General features: G+C 38.5%; 2 protein-coding genes across 3 annotated transcripts in view; one reads left to right on the forward strand and one right to left on the reverse strand.

The window, feature by feature from the left end:
• Positions 1-14234, reverse strand: part of Reep3 (receptor accessory protein 3) — an 88997-nt gene extending 74763 nt beyond the window's left edge. Inside the window, exon 1 of the mRNA XM_005339810.3 lies at positions 14011-14234. Within this exon, the coding sequence (XP_005339867.1) occupies positions 14011-14042 (32 nt within the window). The 5' untranslated portion in view covers positions 14043-14234. The remainder of the gene's footprint in view (positions 1-14010) is intronic.
• The window catches only part of Jmjd1c (jumonji domain containing 1C), a 280879-nt gene continuing 278760 nt past the window's right edge, over positions 13732-15850 (forward strand). For both annotated transcript variants that reach the window (XM_078041433.1, XM_078041434.1), the window contains exon 1: positions 13732-13852. The gene's annotated coding sequence lies outside the window, so the exon portion shown is untranslated. The remainder of the gene's footprint in view (positions 13853-15850) is intronic.

Raw genomic sequence — 15850 nt, forward strand, 5'->3', positions numbered from 1 at the left:
AGACAATTTATTCTTCATATAGTCTCATTTTCATCTATTTGAGAAAAATTTATTATACTTATAAGCAAACTCTAGGGCTCTATGGCAAATCCAGAGTCATCTAATCACTGGAAAAGTAGCAATCATACCCTTCTCCCCACAAAAAAACTTAATGAATTTAAAGTTATATAGTTATCCACATGTGCTAATACTTCAGTCTACTGTAGACACAGTAGCCATCCTATGACCAATTCTTAAAGATGGTTGGTATGAACAGTCAGATTATAAAATATAGGCATTTGTTATTTTGAGGGAAAGTAAATTAAAACTTGCTTTTGATTTAAATTATATTTTAGTTATTTATAAAAAACATTTGATTGTATAAAAAATAAATATTTTTAGTAGAAAAGGTTCCTATTTATTATGGAAACATTATCAGAAAGAATAAAGAAGACATTTAAGACTCATTTCCAGTTCTTCTGCCCAGAAATAATCAATGATAACATTTGATTATGCAATTCTCTTATTAGCAGAGAAAGATTATAATAGAGAATATAAAAGTGGGATCTGAAAACATAAGTCACTTAAAAACTGTTTTGCTCAAATTTAACAGATAAGTAAAACTAAAAGAGTAAATAAAACTGTACTTAAACAGTAGAAATGTCAGGGTCTAATGTGATACTTTGCTTTTAAGAAAAGAACTATGAAAGACTGGTATTTCAACTCTAAATAGCATCTGCTATGGAAGATAAAATTTTCTTGATGTTTCATTCCTCCCACCCACTTCCTCCCTTCCAGATTTTCTTTCTTTCTTTCTTTCTTTCTTTCTTTCTCTCTCTCTTTTTTGCAATACTGGGGATTACCTAGAAGCATTCTGCATCTGAATTACATCCGCAGGCCTTTTTATCATTTTATTTTTATTTTTGAAACAAGGTCTTGTTAAGTTGCTTGGGCTGGCCTTGAACTTGGGATCCTCCTGCCTTGGCCTCTCTAGTAGCTGTTATAGGCCTGGGCCATGGTGCCTGGGCTTTTCTAGGTTTTAATTCCTGCTATTTTTTTTATATAACATACTAGTTTATAGTCTTAACACTGTGGATATTTCAAAAGCATGAGATGATTTTGGTGAATTTACCTTAAAATAAACATAAGCCTCCACATTGAAAAAATGTTACAAATGATCTTTAAGGTAGCATAAATATGTACTGCTGTAAATGTGCTATGAAGTCACCTCAAAAATATGGTATTTTGCTGTTTGGTAGACTTTGTTCTCCTTAGGAATATGAAATCCATTTCCAAGTTGAATTTCATGAGGTACTGAAAAGAATGTTGTAATAAAATCCAGACATTCCATCTACTATATTCCTTGCTTCTAATACTTGCACATTCCATCTGAAAAGACCAATCAAATTTGTCTGGAAAGATTACTTCATTTTTTCTTTTGGTATTGGGGATTGAATCCAGGGACACTTTGCCACTGAGCTACATCCCCAGCTTTTTATTTTTTGAGACAGGGTCTCACTGCGCTGCTTAAGTTTCTGCTAAGGTGCTGGGGCTGGTCTTGCAAAATCCTTCTGCCTCAGCTTCCCAAATCACTAGGATTCCAGGTGTGCAAAATGTCACCCGGCTGGAAAGAGTACTTCTTTATAGACCACCAGCTTCTTGCTAAGCAAAAGATATTTTTTAGGAACTTAAATTTCCTTGTTTTAATATTACCAAATTATTGAGAACCAAACTAAAGATACCATACAATTTTTGTTTCCGGGGCTGGGGATGTGGCTCAAGCGGTAGCGCGCTAGCCTGGCATGCGTGCTGCCCGGGTTCGATCCTCAGCACCACATACCAACAAAGATGTTGTGTCCGCCAAGAACTAAAAAATAAATATTAAAAATTCTCTCTCTCTCATCTCCCCCCTCTCTTTAAAAAAAAAAAAACAAAACAAAAAAACCAATTTTTGTTTCCTTGTTTTAAAATGGTAACAATCGGCCGAAGGTCTGGAAAGCATGGCGCCTCCGGTGGGTGCAGCACCGCTGAGTAGGCCTCCAGGTTTTGGGTGACAATCGATGGTATTGGCTGTGGACTTGTGAAACCCATCATCTTAAAATACTGAGCTTAAGAATTTTTGTGATGAAATTTCTGTAAATGGAGCAGTCTCTGCTTCAGTTTCTGAAGCTGGAAAAGGACCCTCTAGCAGCCACATTGTGGCAGGCATCATGGACCTGAACCCTAAGTGGAATCTCTCATGTGTCTGCTCAGCGAGGTAACTAACTGTAAACTGCTTTGCCAGAAGGTTATCTCCCGGTGTTGCCAGACGGGATCTGCACAGTCCTGCTTTTGCTAATGCCTATGAGTTAATCCCACCCAAATAGAATCATAAGAATTCTTTGGATTTCATCCTCAAAAATAGCCAAGGAATTTGAGTGACTAAGATCACCATCACCACTTTTAGCAGCTAGCTAGTGAAGCTGGGATATCACTAAAAATATCTGAACTTCAATTTAGGTGGTCTGGGTATAATCTCATGTATAGATGGGACTTCGGTGATTGTAAACTGAAATTGTTAATGTGAATACATTGTTGTAGGAAGCTAAGGGGAAACAATGCTTGGCCTCAAAAAGCATTTCTCAGTGGATTTCCTGTGAAGTCATTGTTTCACTTAAAATTTTGAAAGCACAATTAAAGGTTCTTCTGTTTTGTATTTTTTATTCACTAGCAATAAATTTGGATTAAGACCTAAAGTAAGAACATTATTTGGGGCTGGGCATGTGGCTCAAGCGGTAGCGCGCTCGCCTGACATGCTGTGTGGCCCGGGTCGAGCCTCAGCACCACATACAAACAAAGATGTTGTGTCCGCCGAGAACTAGAAAATGAATATTAAAAAAATTCTCTCTCTCTCTCTCTCCTCTCTTACTCTCTCTTAAAAAAAAAAAAAAAAAGACATTCAACCTAACTTTAAAAAAAAAAAAAAAAAGAACATTATTTGTTCTATGACTCCAGAGAACATTCTTAGGAGTTTCACAGAATAAGAATTTTACTGTTTTTTTCTTTATTTGGACCTGTTAAAGTGATTCTATACTGCATGTATTGCCACCCACAAACATTGCTTTCTTTTACCTTAAATCTAATAAAGCACAGATAAAGGTAAAAAAAATACATAAATAAATTAAAATGGTAACAATATTTGGCAGTTCAATTCTGCGATCTTTCCAATATTACTAATTTACAAAGTAATTGTCACTAGGTTTTTCATATTTCCTAATTTAACAGTTTTCAAACCTGACTGTACATTCCAATCACCAGGGGGGTTTTAAAAATAAGGATGTCCAGGCCCCATCCCAGGTAATTCCATCAATCTTTGGGAATGAGGTCTTGGAAATGTTGTGAATGTGTGTTTATAGTACTGGGGATTGAACTCAGGGGTACTTTTCCACTGAGCTACATCCCCAGGCTTTCTATTTTTTAATTTGAGACAGGTCTCCCTAAATTGCCCAGACTGGCCTGGAGCTTGTGATTCTCTTGTGCAGCTTCCAGGGTTGCTGGGCTTACAGATATGTGCCACCGCACCTGGCTTAAAGTGTTTTTAAGAGCTTTAAATATGGTGTAGTACTTTGTGAGCTCTAATTCTATTCTTTTCTATTTTACTTTTTTTCTTTTTGAGACAGGAGTCTCCCCATGTTCCCAGGTTGGTTTGTACTTGTGGGTGCCTACTACATACAGCCTTCTGAGTAGCTGGGACTACAGATGCCGGCCATAGTGCCCATCAAGAGCTCTATTTTTAAATAAAGAATCAGAAATGCTCTATGAAAATGGATAACCACATCAAGTATTCAGTAATACTGAAAATAATTTTAAGATTTTTAAGAGGTTAAAGTTAATACTACCAACCATATGTCTCAAATTAAACAAAAGCATTAACTTTCAACATTTGTAAATCACCTTTTCTGGCCCAAAGCTGTAATTTTAAGTCACTTCATCTTAAAAGAATTTAATTTTAAATAAGGTTGGAAAATCTGTTTATTAGGAAGTTTTAGAATTGGTTTGAGAGATGAAATGATAGCAAAACATAAGACTCTGATAAACTCAGAGCAAAACAAGAATTTGGTGCTTCCCTAGCATGTTGGGGGCCATGAGTTCGATTCCTCAAGAAAGCAAGAAAAAACAATCTGGCTAGAAGTAAAGGAAGTAAAGTGATCATTGTTTTGAGTGTGCATTTGTGAGCTAACATTCTTCATGCCAAAAAAAAAAAAAGTTGGCAATCTGTTGGTATTTCTGGTTGACTATTAGAGTACAGGGGTATAGAAAACTTTAAAAAATTAAATCTAGTAAGTTTTTTACTTTGCATTCTTGAACTAGAAATCTTTACTGACAGATCTGCAAATCTACTAGCTGATGCCTCATAATCTTGTTCCTGAGGTTCTGAGATGCTTTTTATTTCATTTACTGACCAAGTAAGCACAGCATGTGGAATGATAAGGGGGCAAGGGGACAGCATAAACAGGCCAAATAAATCCTGGCTATCAATGAGTGACAGATGTCTTAGCCAGATCACCCCTTACAACAAGGCTGATCACACGGAACACACACCACTCACTATTTCTTTCTTTTGTATAAATGATGCTCAGTATGCATAAGAAATTAGAACTACATATCAGTAGTAAGTGTTAGTATTAAAGGTTACCTCTCACTGATAGGTTCAGAGCCACCCCAGATTTTAGGGCTAATGCTAACTACTAATCTTGGAGAATTGTCTAAAACAGATAAAACAGATGTTACTTTTTTTTCTTTTTTTTCCCAGTGCTGGGGTACAAACCCAGGCCTTCGTACATAGTAGGCAAGCACTCCATCATTGAGCTGCATCTTCAGCCCAAGTTAAATTACTTATGTAGGTATTAGAGAGTTTCAAGCAATGTAACATTTTTTTTTACTATTAAACTATCAAAATAGACCAATAGACTTAATGATATCATTAAGAATACAAAACAAAAGCTGCTGAGTGAAAAATATTATTCTGTATTTCAAAATCCACACTATCACTATCTTAAAATGGAAGAAGCAATAGCAAAGGCACATTAATTTACACATTTTTAAAGATACTGAATTACTTTTTATATCAATAGTCCATGTATCAAATGGATATACAAGAAAACAACTGTCATCCAAACATAAATGGGGGAAAAAGAAAGTAGTTAAATAGCTATTTATGCATCTACTTCTAGAACCTCAAAAATCCCTTGGATAACTAAGTTGGACATTGCTCATTGGACTCATATCAGCTCTGAGAAAGAACAAGAGGCATCCTGCTTGGCGATTTCACAGAGGTTCTGGCCTTCTGTTCATATATTCATCATGACAGGTGCAGCCCCTTCCCTGCCTCCATCTGTGGCCTGGCTCAGCACTAAAACTGGCCTCTACACCAGTAAGAGGCATATGGGCTGGGACAGGCTCAGCATCAGCATCTCCTTTCTGTTGATATCAGCTCCTTGCTTGTCATAGCTTGTCCCTTTAGATACTGTGAATATCTTGGTCCTTACTTCAAATGTTAAACATGTTTTTAATGTAATAGTTGATATAAAGAAAAGTATATGACACAATACTTCTAGGTCATTAAGCATAATAAAATGAACACTGTGAATCTGTCACTCAAAAATTTAAGAATATTACTAATATCATTGTTCAAACTCCTTTCCAACTCTTCACAACTAATCTCTAATCTAGAATTTATGATTATCACTCTCTTTTCTGAAAAACAGATTTTATATATACACACACACACACAATTTTACTATACATTGTTTAGTTTTGTCTATGCTGGGTCCTTTACAATGGTATCATATAATATGCAATCATATCTGACTTGCTTTTAAGACACTTAAATTTCCCTATTACCTGTCCATTTTGATGCTTATAAGTGGTAATTCACTCAGTTTTGTTGTTGTTTAACATTTCATTATATAAATATGCCAACATTTACTTATTCTCCTGTCCACGTAAAATAGTATTTTTGGTAGACTTTTGCATTATGAACATTCCTATAAATATCCTTGCAAATGTGTCTTGGCGCATGTATCAGATTTCTTTCATGGTACATTGCTAGTTATGAAATTGCTGGGTTATAGGGTATGTGAATGATTAACACTGTAAGTTAGGGCCAAATTGTTTTCCAAAGCAGTTCCAGCATTTTACTCTCCTACTGGCATTATAAAGAGGATCCGGTTGTTCTACACATCCTTGCCAGCACTTGGTATTTTCAGACTTCTTAATTTTTGCAATCCAGTAGGTGTGAAATGGAATTTCAATATGGTCTTGATTTACATTTTCCTGAAAACTAATGAATTTTGTCTAGCTTTTTATGTATCTAGTTGCCATTGGTGTCCTTTTCTATGACATGTTAATTTGTTTGTCCATTTCTCTTTTACATTAACATTTTTCCTTCCTGCTTTTAGAGAATTCTTTAATATCTTCTAATTATTATGTAAGTTGTGAACTATATGTTACAAATCTGTCTGCATTGTAAACCATTGGGCCATAATTCTTGTGCTAGTTTCTCCTATCACAGCATCCTACCCTGCCCAAGTTAGACTGAGAAAATAGTAACGAGTTTCTAATTAGTTAAAAGATTTTCTATATCCTCAAAATGATATTTAAAATAATTACGTATTTTTCATATAGACTGCCACAGGTAAAGTTATTTTCAGGACTGGTGAGTATAGTAGAAATGGAGTGAAAGTGAATCTTACTAGGGTGATGATACATATAAATGTATGTACATTTGACCAAATTCATGTAAATTATTACATAAAAATCCTCTCAATAAAGCTGACTTCAAACATTAAAAAACACTAGGAATAATTTTAACATAGTAAAGTGGTATAACATTTTATGTGAGGTCTGGATCTGGAGCTGCCCCTTATCCCTGCTACTTAGTAGTAGTTGTGTGATCATTTTGGGCAAGTTATTACACATCTCTAAGGTGGAGCTTTCTCACTAGTAAAATGGAGATAAGAGCAGCACCTCTATTGTGAAATAAAAATGAATTAGTTTTAACTGCTTAGAATAATGCCTAATGTAGAATGAGCATCAAATACATGTTAGGCTATAAAAAAATAGACAAATTTATTGTTTCCTCTATGCTCTTTTGTAGGGTCTGAAAAATTCTTCCCTACCATATCATTGATATTTTCCTACTGTTTCTTCTAAGAGCTTGAAATGTTTTAGTTTTCGTGATTAGGCAGATAATATAATTTTAAAATGTCAGCTTGCTGCTAATTCTTTTCTTTGAGAAATAACCAAGTTGTCACAATATTATTTAAAAATTATCTGTACTTGTCTATTGCTTTTGTTTTGTTTGAGAAAAAGTCTTGCTATGCTGTCCAGGCTGGTCTTGAACTCCTGGCCTTAAGTAAACTGCCTCATTCCCAGCTTCCCAAGTAGCTGGGACTATAGGTGCAAGCAACCACACTCAGCTAAACTGATTGATTTTGTGTACCAGGGATTGAACCAAGGATACTCTACTATTGAATTCTATCTCCAGCACTTTTTATTTTTATTTGAGTCTCATTAATTTGCTGAGGTTGACCTTGAACTTGCAATCCTTCTGTCTCAGCCTCCTAAGTGTCTGGGATAACAGGCGTGCACCACTGTGCCCAGATTCCCATTGATTTTAAATTCCTCTTTTGTCATATCAGATTTCCACATATGCCTGGGTTAGTTTTTGGATTCCTTATTGTGTACCATTAAGTCTAGTGTCAATCACTGCAAAAATACGACCTTTTTAATTACTTCAACATTACAATAAACCTTGATATATAATAGGTCAAGTCTTCACTTCCTGTGTTTCCTAGTTTGTCTTTTTTGATTCCTGGGCTTTTGCTTTTTCCTATGAACTTCAAATAATTAGCCTACCAGATTTTGCTAGTTTGAATCTTGAAAGTTCTCCAAAGGCCCGTGTGTTGAAGGCTTGATCCCCAACCTGTGGTGCTATTGAGGGGTGGTGGAAACCTTTTGGAGGTGGGGTTTAATGGACTTCAGTTCATTGGAGGGCTCCTGAAGGGGGATGAGACTCCAGCCCCTCCTCTCTCTCTTTTGTATTTAGTCCCAGCCACCAAGAGGTGAACAGATGTTTTCTACTATGTGCTCCCACCATGAAGTATTCTTGTGTTTCTCCTGGCCAAACAGGGACAAGTGACTATGGACTGAAGCCTCCAAAACTGTGAGTCAAAATAAACCATCCCTCCTCGTAAGAGGATTCCTCTCAGGTATTTTGTCACTATGACAGAAAGTTGACTAACGCAACACAGGTTGTACAAAAACAAAAGTAAAATCCATTGAACTCATAAATTTATTTTGGAAGAGCTCATAATCATCAATATTGATACATTAACACTGACTGTACATTTATTTGTATGGTCTTTATCTTTCAATCACATTTTAGAACTTTCTTCACAATCCCCCCATGCTTTAGCTGGCAATTTTGCCTACTAGGCATATGGCAATATCTAGAGACATTTTGGGGTACTTATAATTGGGGAATAGGGTTTAACCACTAGCATCCAGTGAGTAGATGTGTTTTGGGGGGTTCAAGGTTGTGGCTCAGTGAGTAGAGACCAAGGAATGCTGCTAAATATCCTACAATTTATAGGACATCTCCCCATAACAAAGAATTATCCAGTCCAAAATATCAATAGTGCTGAAGTTAAGAAACACTGACAAATACTAAAAGGATCTTTAAATGAAATTTAAAATACTTTGAAAATCGTTATGAATTGCTGCTTTGTATGCTAATATTAGCTGGTCTGCTCATTACTTAAAATAATCACTATCCACCATCTTATCCTGACCACTACCATTTTCTCTGTCCACATTACCTTAGTGACTATGTATCTTCCCTGAGTTTCAGTCACAGTTGTTGTTGTAAATATAAAAACATAAGTGGAACTGACTTAACTTTCAGTAATAGGGATAATTATACATAAACCCTTAATGGAAGTTAGCTTTGTAAACATGAAGACTTTTATAACAGAACAATTTTTATTGTTTTTGCTTTTTTTTACTTCAGAAATATTTGAAAGGGATAGTCCAGTGCAAGCACATAATTAATGACATAAAAATAAGCAGAGAATCAGTAATTTTTTCCATGTGATTTCAAAACAATAATATTATGTACATTTAAGACATTTAAATTATGCCACTATTATTGTAATATAACATTTATTTAAACGATTTAGTTTATACTGAAAGTAGAGAATATAAAAATCTCCATCCTAAAAGGATTAAAAATTCAGTGAGAAAAGACACAACTAATACAGCAGCAATTAAAAAAAAAAAAGTAGACAAAGCAAATTGTTTCTGAAATAAAGTCTAATTTTGTTGCAAGTTCTGACCTATGCAGTGAAAACAATTCCCAATAGTATAGGATGTGTTTTCTTTCCCAGTGAAGGAAGACAGAAAAGATGATTTCCTGTTGGGCGTTCCCAACATCAATCTTGAAGATGTCAACCTTTTCGTTTTCTTGAAAATATTATTGCTTCTACTATTGTTCTCATTGTCTACAACAATTTAGGGTAACTTCTTATTCTTAGGTAAAACTCATAAACATTTAATTTATTAACATATATATCTCATTAAAAATGGCAAAGATAAAAACCTATCTTAACCTAATGGAAAGAAGATATTTTAGCTGTCAGAGGTTATACAGCCAATTACAATATTTAAAGCACATATGAGGATAGAAAATTATTGCTCATGAATTATGACTGCCCTCAAACTTCCATAAAGATTTAAAAATTATGGGCCGAGGTACATGCGAGGCCCTGGGTTCGATCCTCACCACCACATAAAAATAAATAAAATAAAGGTGTTGTGTCCAACTACAACTAAAAAATAAATGTTAAAAAAAAAATTTAAAAATTATTAGGGGATCTGGGAACATAGCTCAGTGATTGTGTGCATTCTTAGCATGTGTGAGGCCCTAGGTTCAATCTTTAGCACCCTCACAAAATATAAAGAAATGATAGAAATTACTGAACAATTATAATTAGTAATACATTATTGTTTCATTAATACTATCAAAATCTTAAACACACACACAAATAAACACCATATTTTCTTGCTCTAGGACATTCATTTCCATGCATACTGTTTTATTGTCTTTCCTTTATTTGCTAAGGTATACAAATCCTACTTCCCTATCTACTCCCCTTCCCCAGATGATTTTAGTTAGGTTACCAAGGTTTGAAGAGGTTGTGTTTCCAGTAATGGCACAAATGCAGAGCCTTTTCCTTTTTGCTGTCTAGAATAAGTATGTCTAGAAAGAGGCTCATTAGTGAAAAAAAAAAACTTTTATTTTATTTAATACTGAGATCCTTGTGAGCTATCTTTCCAAATAATTCATTCATTCACCATAACTTTCTTTTTAAAATATTTTTTAAGTTGTTGATAGATCTGTATTTTATTTATTTATACATGGTGCTGAGAATGGAACCCAGTGCCTCATACATGCCAGGCAAGTGTGCTACCACTGAGCCACTGCCCCAGCCCCTACCAAAGCTTTCTTAAGACAAGTTGTCAAACAAACATTGGAAGAGGAAGTTAAAAAAAAAAAAAAAGCTCTTGAATTCATGGACTCTAATATTTATCATCAATATTTCTGTAATTCACAGTTCATATTCATTATCTCCATTCTCTAATTTCCAAAAACAAATACCCAATGAGCTTTTCCTGTGTGCAATGAACAAATTTGAGATAAGACCTATTCTTTTGGAGATTATTTTCTACTTGAAGCAGACAATAATTGACAAAAGAAGTAAAGTTTATGGTATGCTTGAAAGTACCAGATACTATGTAGAACAACACAACTGGGAGGGAAAGCAGGAGTGCTTGGATCAGGAAGACCTCACTGATAAAGCTGTATCAGAAAAAAGTTAGGGAATGAGCCAGGAGAGCATCTGGGGATGTGTAGTGAGGTGGAGGGGCTGGCAATGCCCAGGCTCTCAGGCAAGAGGCAGAGTGGAGATCAGACACCATGGCAGCAGGGCAGAGGGCATGTGAAGATGAGGTTTGAAATATGAAGGAGTCCAGGTTATACCTTGTTTGTAGTCCATGGTAATGACTTGGCTTTACTGGGTGAGGCAGGAAGTCAACTGAGGGTTCTGATCAGAGAAGCAACAAGATTTTGACTTGTGTTTCAATGGGATCATGTTGGTTACTCTGTTAAGGATAAACTGTAAGGGGACAAAAGTAAAGGTAGGATGGTATGCTATAATAAGAACACATTTAAGATATGATGCTGGCTTTGCCTAGTGTGATACATGTAAAGATAGTGGGAACTAATTTATTTTGAAAGTAGAGTCAACACAATTTACTGTAGGATTCAATGTTGGCAATGAGAGAAGGAGAGGAAGGATGATATGATGGCAATGTATGATATTAATATCCTTTTGGAGCTGGGAGTAGTGGTACGGAGATACTGAGGCAGAAAGATTGCAAGTTCAAAGCCAGCCTTAGCAACTGAGCAAGGCCTTAAGTAACTTAGTAAGATCCTGGCTCAACATAAAAAACAAAAAGGACTAGGGGTATGACTCAAGGTTAAGTGCTCCTGGGTTCCACCCCTGGTACCAAAAAACAAACAAACAAACAACTTTTTGGAAAACAATTTGATAATTTATATTTCGTGAGTGCTCTTGGCTCTGGTGTTAGTTACACTGCAGAGAACATACTCATGCAAACTGGAAGCTCTGGTTATAGAAGCTCCATGTGTTCCTTGTTCATACTCCCAAAAGTTCATATTGAGAGCATTGTCTTATCTTGCTCAGGATGAGCCAGATGTTTCAGTGGGTTTAAAGAAAGGTAAGCAAATTCTGTCTCCTAGTGTGAAAAGCATGTCCAAGTTTGTAAGATCCTGATTGTTTTTAATGTTTATACTTTTAATGTGCTAATGATTCAATGGCTCATGAAATTTATTTCCTGAAACTTGTAAATCCATTTTTCTACTGTCTTTTTTTTTCTTCCTCACATTTTTGTGCCTTTTCCTTTGCCTCAGACCTTAAATTCTGTAGGCTTTAGTACTACAGGTTTAAATCCCCTCTCCAGTGAGGGTGCCTCCTAAGTGGTCTCTGCATTGCCAACTGATTCACACAACAGCAGCAGAGAATCTTGCAAAGTAAAGCTGTTACTGCCTTAATTCATTACTTCTTCTTTGAAAACAAGCTTTTAAGCTAAATACCCAGCTTTCCTTTCTAGCTTTCTCCCCAGTCCCTTACATGCACTAACTAATCTGGGTTTTCCCTGCTCTAGGCTTTGGCTCACATTGATATCTCATCTGATCTACCAAAAATCCTTTCCGTTTTCTTGTTTGGCTATATAGATTAGGTTCATTCTTTAAGGCCCAATTCAGATATAATCTCTCTTGCCTTCTTTGATGATTCTCCAAGCAGATATAATCCCTTCCTTGTTTAACACTGAGTGTTAAACTGGGAGTAACTATTAGAAGTCTTGACATTTTGACCTGTACTGCAGATATCTGGGTATTTAAACTTGAGTTCCACTAAGACCAACCAGGTATTACTGACCTTTGTATTACACATAGCACTCAAGATATTCATATTCCTACTCAATGGTCAAAAACAAAAAATCTGATTTGAGTGGTGCAAACTGATGTCAAAGTGCTCCACAATGGAACCTAAAGAGTTAAAAGGAACCTAGAGAGTTAAAAAAGTAAGGTATATAGTCTTAATGGAGCATTTAATTTTCTAGGTGCAGACAGTGTTTGATAGACATCTACTAGGTCAAGGAAGGTATGCCTACATTATGTAAAAGATTGGAAGAGGCTAAAGAAACAATCTGAAGGCATCTGTGGTATAATTTTGACGTTTGATTAAATGACAAATTTTGAATGATACACTGCAAATCAGGTTAAACAGGTCTAAGCAATTTACTTACAACAAAATTAAAACTTGGAAAATTTAGCTTCTGCCTAGTGAAAAACAAACTAAAAAATGTGGCAATTCTTTTTTTTCGAAATTAAAAGGCTAATCAGAAAAGCTTGCTGGCTCATTATACATTTAATAAAGGTACTGAGATAACATTACCTACAGAGATGAATAATGAATCCAAGGATCCCTGAATGTAACTACGTCATTGTTGTTTACTTGGTGACTTTTTAAAAGTGGGGACAGGAATAATATGGGCAAGATGGAAGAAAATCGGTTTAAGCTATATTCAAACAAATACCTTTACAGAGCAAATACACGAATTGTTTTTCTATGGATTTGTAGCTCTTTTTGGTAAGACCACAATGAAAGGCACAGATAATATGAACAAAGGCAACAGGCACCTGCAGCCTGTGAATCACTTAGGAAATATTTCCGCCAAGAAAGGGCCAAATTAGAGGATCTGTGCGATCACCTTTCAATAGCAGGCTCTTTTCCCAGTAAGTCCTAAATAGTGGGACAACTGGGACCCTACCCAGGGATCCAGAGCTGGGAGCGGTCTTGTTTTTTAGACAAATCTCTCCTCCTACCACACGTGACAGAACGGCAGAGAGCCGCCAAGAGAGACACCGCAACGCATCAGCCGGGATACAAAGGCTCGGCGCCACCGCATCCTCTGGAGGATCGCGGAGCCTCCCGCGCTCGGCGTCTGCAGAGTTTGCGCAGGGCGCTGCCGCGAGGCGCGCCGCTCCCGGGCCCGCAGGGCGGTGCCGCGCAGCGCAGGGAGCGGGAGCAGGGAGCGCGCGCCGCCTGCCCAGCGCGCCTGCCCACCCAGCGCCGCCAGAGCAGGGGCGCCGATCCGCACGCAGCCGCGCCGGGCCGCCACCGCTGCCGCCACCGCCGCCCGGCCCTCGCCCGCCGCAGGGAGCCCCGCAGCGACGTGAACCAGGGTGAGGAGGTCGAGGGCCCCCAATCCCTGGGTAGGCCCGAGGTCGGACTACCCAACTCCCGCCCAGGCCCGGGCCTTCCCCTTCTTCCTGGCCCCTGCCCCTCCCCACACCTCCTCTGGGCCTCGCGTGCGCAACTGGGCGCCGTGAGCGGCACTTACACCACGGCTCGGGATATTATCCAGGACACCATCTTCCCGCGGGCTGAGGCCCCGACTCCGGGGCGGATGGGCGCCGAGCTCAGCGAACCAGGCCGCCAACGGCAGGCCGCGCGCTCGCTGGCTCCTCGCGCTCCCCGGGGCCGCGCTGGCGCCCTCGGCAGCCAGGCCGGGTGTCTGCGCGCGGCCGCTGGAGCTGTGCTGTGGTCGGTCCCCCGCCCGTCCCCGCCCGCCGGCCGAGCCGCCGCGGAGCCCGCCGGCCCCGCCCCTGAGCTCCGCTGATAGGCGGCGGCGGCGGCGGCAGCGCGTCGGCCGGGTCAGGGCCAGGCGACCGGGCCCAGGGGCTGGACCTGCGGGACCCTGGCCGTTGCCGGACAGCCTCGCGACTGCAGCCTTACCCCAACACTCTAATCTCTCTTACCCGCCTCCCTGGATCCTAGGGACGCCCACCCGGCGGTGAGAGTGGGAGGGAGGCCCAGGACTTGAGAGTAGGGGGTCGACAATGTGTGCGTGAAGAATAAAATACCAGAAGGAACTCTGTGTCCGATAGAATTCTTTGGTTCAGGCCCTAGATTCTGGAGAGCCCAAAATTTGGAAAATGCTCGGGCACATCCGGTCCCCTCAGTGTTTACGGAGGCCTCCTTCAAGGGCATCCTCGTGGTACCGCATTTTAAGCGAAAGGAAACTGTTGGGCGACCTTGCACAGTCCTCATTGGTATACCAGCAGTCGCATGGTGCAATGCGGGGAGAGACCGTGGAGAGCGTTGGATTTCATGTTTGCAATTGTGGAAGTAATTGTTCTGGGCCTCTTAGAGCACCTTTCCTTCAGAGACCCGTAAAGTCTTGTTTTATAGACACAACTCTCCAGTATTCCACTGAGCCTGTCAGATATCCAAAGTAAAAGCTGGACTTAGGATTCCTGACCTGTCCTGCTGTTTACAAGTGTCTAGGTTTTAGGAGGTTGGATTACTGTTTACGCTTTCCAGTTCTTGTGTATATCATAATTTCAAAACTAGCACTTAAAAACTTATAATTTTTTTTTTTTGGTGACAATACAAAGTTGGGAGAATGATCTTAAAGTTTAGACGTTCCCTCCCCTCTACTCCTTTTAAGACAACAGTAAAAGGTGGGTTTAGAATTAAAATGATGGGAAGAAAAAAGGATTAAATGTGGCCTTGTAGCCTTTAATTAAAGTACTAGAAAGTAAGATGGCTTACTTTGTGACATACTGTAATTTATTTTCGTTCCTCAGTTTCCCCATAATAAAAAGAGGCTAATAATACTGTAGCCTACTTGTTCTTGCCTTTCCGGGTTGAAATGAGGCACTGCTAACTAACATGTGTAGGAAGTGCTTCAACTTGCTTGGAATAAAATCACAGGACACATGTGAGTCTTTTCAGTTCCCAGGGTCAGTAAATTAATACTTTGATTACATAAGAAATGAGCTCACAAACTGCTTTCTGCTTTAGGCTTTGGTTCTTTTTGCTTATTGGTATTAAGAATATATATTTATTTTAGGAATCTCATAATCTGTATTTGTTCTGAATCTTTTAGTTTTGGCCATTACTCAGCATTTTGGGGGGATTCAGGTGTGCCATGTAAGCACTAGCTTTCTGGAGAACTCTCTTGCACACTGAAAACTCAAATGCCTTTGAATGTCATTCAGATCCCTTCATGAGCAAATCCTGAGTATCTTTACAGCTTTAATTTTTACTGCTGTCATCCCTAACCCCAAATGTACCCTAAATTCCTCACCTTACTTCTCAGAACTGTATTTTCCTGCTCAGTGCCTTTGCCTGAATTCATTTTTCTTCTAATACGTTATGCCCATTCTCTACCTGTC

This window comes from Ictidomys tridecemlineatus, chromosome 1 (genome assembly GCF_052094955.1).
Source record: "Ictidomys tridecemlineatus isolate mIctTri1 chromosome 1, mIctTri1.hap1, whole genome shotgun sequence".
NCBI lineage: Eukaryota > Metazoa > Chordata > Mammalia > Rodentia > Sciuridae > Ictidomys > Ictidomys tridecemlineatus.